General features: G+C 50.4%; 1 protein-coding gene across 2 annotated transcripts in view; it reads left to right on the top strand.

Annotated features, from left to right (window-relative positions):
- The first annotated feature begins 477 nt into the window (after window positions 1–477).
- Window positions 478–2,555, top strand: part of LOC119316956 (protein PHYLLO, chloroplastic-like) — a 26,606-nt gene continuing 24,528 nt past the window's right edge. Inside the window, exons 1-3 of one of the 2 annotated variants that reach the window (XM_037591347.1) lie at window positions 478–873; window positions 1,147–1,346; window positions 1,436–1,553. In XM_037591347.1, the coding sequence (XP_037447244.1) occupies window positions 505–873; window positions 1,147–1,346; window positions 1,436–1,553 (687 nt within the window). In that variant the 5' untranslated portion in view covers window positions 478–504. Of the gene's footprint in view, window positions 874–1,146; window positions 1,347–1,435; window positions 1,554–2,555 lie in introns of those variants that run through there. The other variant, XM_037591348.1, reaches the window with a different exon arrangement.

Genomic DNA, 2,555 nt, shown 5'->3' with positions numbered 1-2,555 from the left:
CAGGCCACGGCGGGGCGAGCGCGGGCGCAGCCACGGCGGGTGCATGCGCGGGAGCAACCACGACGGGCGAGCAGGGGAGGAGCAGGCTACGGCGGGGCAAGTAGGCCACGGCGGGGTGGAGCGCGGCTGCGGGCCAGGGCCACGGCGGTGAGCATGCCACGGGCGGCGGCCCGTGGCCATGACCATGGCGGCGAGCATGCCACGGGCGGCGAGCTGGGTACGAGCGCGTGTGGTTAATTTTAGGCGTCTGCTGGAGATGTCATCCTTGCTAGCTGGGCAGTATATTTTTGGGCGTCTGCTGGAGATGTTCGGTCATGCAACGCGCTAAAACGCTATTTTGACGCGGTAAAAAAAATTTAGCGCGCGGCTTCGTTGAACGCATGTTGAAGATGCTCTTAGATGTACTCACCAAAGAAAAAAAGTTCTAGGGATGCCCTTATCCTTCTCTAAAACGCCCACCCCGACTACCTCGCCACGGCCATTCGCTTTCTCGTCGTCGCGGAAATGCTCGTCGTCCCCCTTTCTCCGAGCTCACCCCTCTCCTTCCTCCCTGTCCCGAACCCCCGCCCTTTTGTCGTCTCCCCTCTTCGCCGCTACTGCCTCCACAAACACCACAAGCGCCGGCAATGCCGCGGTGGCAGTGGCCTACCACTCCACCTCCTCCACGCCGTCGCCAGGAGGCGAACGGGCATCGTGATCGACGTCGACGAGGTGAATGATATCGGCGACCGTGACCTCCCCGTGGACGTGTCATTCACTCGGAGGCTCCCGCCGGCGCTCACCCTCGTTGACGGCATTGCCGCACTGCGGCGGGCCGCCGAGGAGGTGAAGGCCAGCCCGCCTGCCGCCGGGAGCGGCGTGATCCGGTTCGAGGTGAGCGGGCGCAAGTTTGTGTAACCGAAACATAGGCTTAGGCGCGGTCGCTACGTGTAGTGTTCTTGGAATTCACTAGTTGATTCGGTCAAGAGCAGCGCTGCATTTTGATTGATTATGAAATATGAATATGACGATGTTTGTGAGGTTGAAAGACTACAAGCAGCTTCTCCCTAATTACGTTTACCAGCATTGTGAACCTGGTTGATTTCCCTTCACCTCCATGAACACACCAGCAGAGGAGATGATTAATTGAACACACAAATGCTGCAGGTACTTGTTCCACCCAGTACGAAGGCACTCAAATGGTTATGCTCTCAGTTTAGGAGATCATCATTGTTCCCTCAGTTCTATCTATCAAGGAAGCTAAGCTCCAATCCGTCAGTTCAACTTGAAATATCTGGTGTTGGTTCTGCACTTTACTTGCATGGTTCCTCTTCTCAAGTAAAAGATGGATATGATATGATATCAAGGTGCCTCTCTCGTTCTCGTGCACAGATGCTCCCTTTCGCGAAGCATTCGACACCTTTTCTAACCAAATTAGACATTTTTGTTCCTGCAGATACATTTCATTTGATTCAGATTTGATGGGAGCTTATGGAGCAGTTGGCATGAAGTATAACGAGGAATTATTGTCAATAGAGGAGAAAGCTGGTTCATTTTACTTCTTTATTCCTCAGGTAATAACCTGCGCTTTTCCGTGGGTGCAGAATTCTTATTACCTTGGTGTGAGATACGCATTTCATGTAGAGGTCATTTGAAATTCAACAGAAAAATTCCTGCACTAGCAAGTTATGTGATATTATGTGTGTGACTAGATATTACTTGATCTCTTGTCCGTGATTAAAAGGTGGACGCTCAAGCACACTCACATGCCTGAATGCGTCCCCTTCAGACCAAGACTACAATTGACAGAGGTCAGGATAAATCTGCGATCTCACAGAGTTCCTACTAAGGCCCACTCATGTGTGCAGAAGATGGGTTGGTTGAGCCTGTTAAGGCCCTGTCCGGTTCACGGGAAATGAAAACAAGGGAAGATAGAGAAATAGAGGAATAGGAAAGGAACGCTCCTGTAAAACAGAGGAATGACGAACATCGGAAACGGCAGAGGGAACCATGCGAAGGAGTGTTCGGGTTGATGGAAAAAAGCACAGGAAAGCATCTTACGCGTGTACAGCTAAAAGGACATTGCTGCAGTTTTTTTTATTTGCCTTGCCTTTGACTAGACCTCAAACATCTCATCCCATGGAATATTTTATTAGGGCTTACACGCCAGCCGCGAGTGCTTTACCTCGGGCTTCCGCCAAAACATTGGCTTGGGCTGGATTTTTTCAATCCTCTGGTATCGGTGGGAATCTGCACGTGGAAGGATTTTTTCCTGCAAAATACTGTTCAACTTTCCTTTGTCCCAAATGCTGTTGATGATAACTTTCCAGAGGAAAGTGTTACCCGTGAAATTCCTGCAACTTTCCCGTGAACCAAACAGGGCCCAAGTATATTATATCTCCTCTACCTATCAAATTGGTCTTTTGGGATAGTTCGAACAGGGCCTAAGTATATCATATCTCCTCTACCTATCAAATTGGTCTTTTGGGATAGTTGGTTGATAGGAATATCTAACATGGTATCAGAGCTGAGGTCTTGGGTTCAAGTCTCAGTCCCTGCATTTTCCCCAATCGTTT

The sequence above is a fragment of the Triticum dicoccoides genome, chromosome 6A, assembly GCF_002162155.2.
Source record: "Triticum dicoccoides isolate Atlit2015 ecotype Zavitan chromosome 6A, WEW_v2.0, whole genome shotgun sequence".
Taxonomy (NCBI): domain Eukaryota; kingdom Viridiplantae; phylum Streptophyta; class Magnoliopsida; order Poales; family Poaceae; genus Triticum; species Triticum dicoccoides.
Note: the sequence above shows the minus strand (reverse complement) of the source record. Positions and strands in the feature narration are given on the sequence as shown.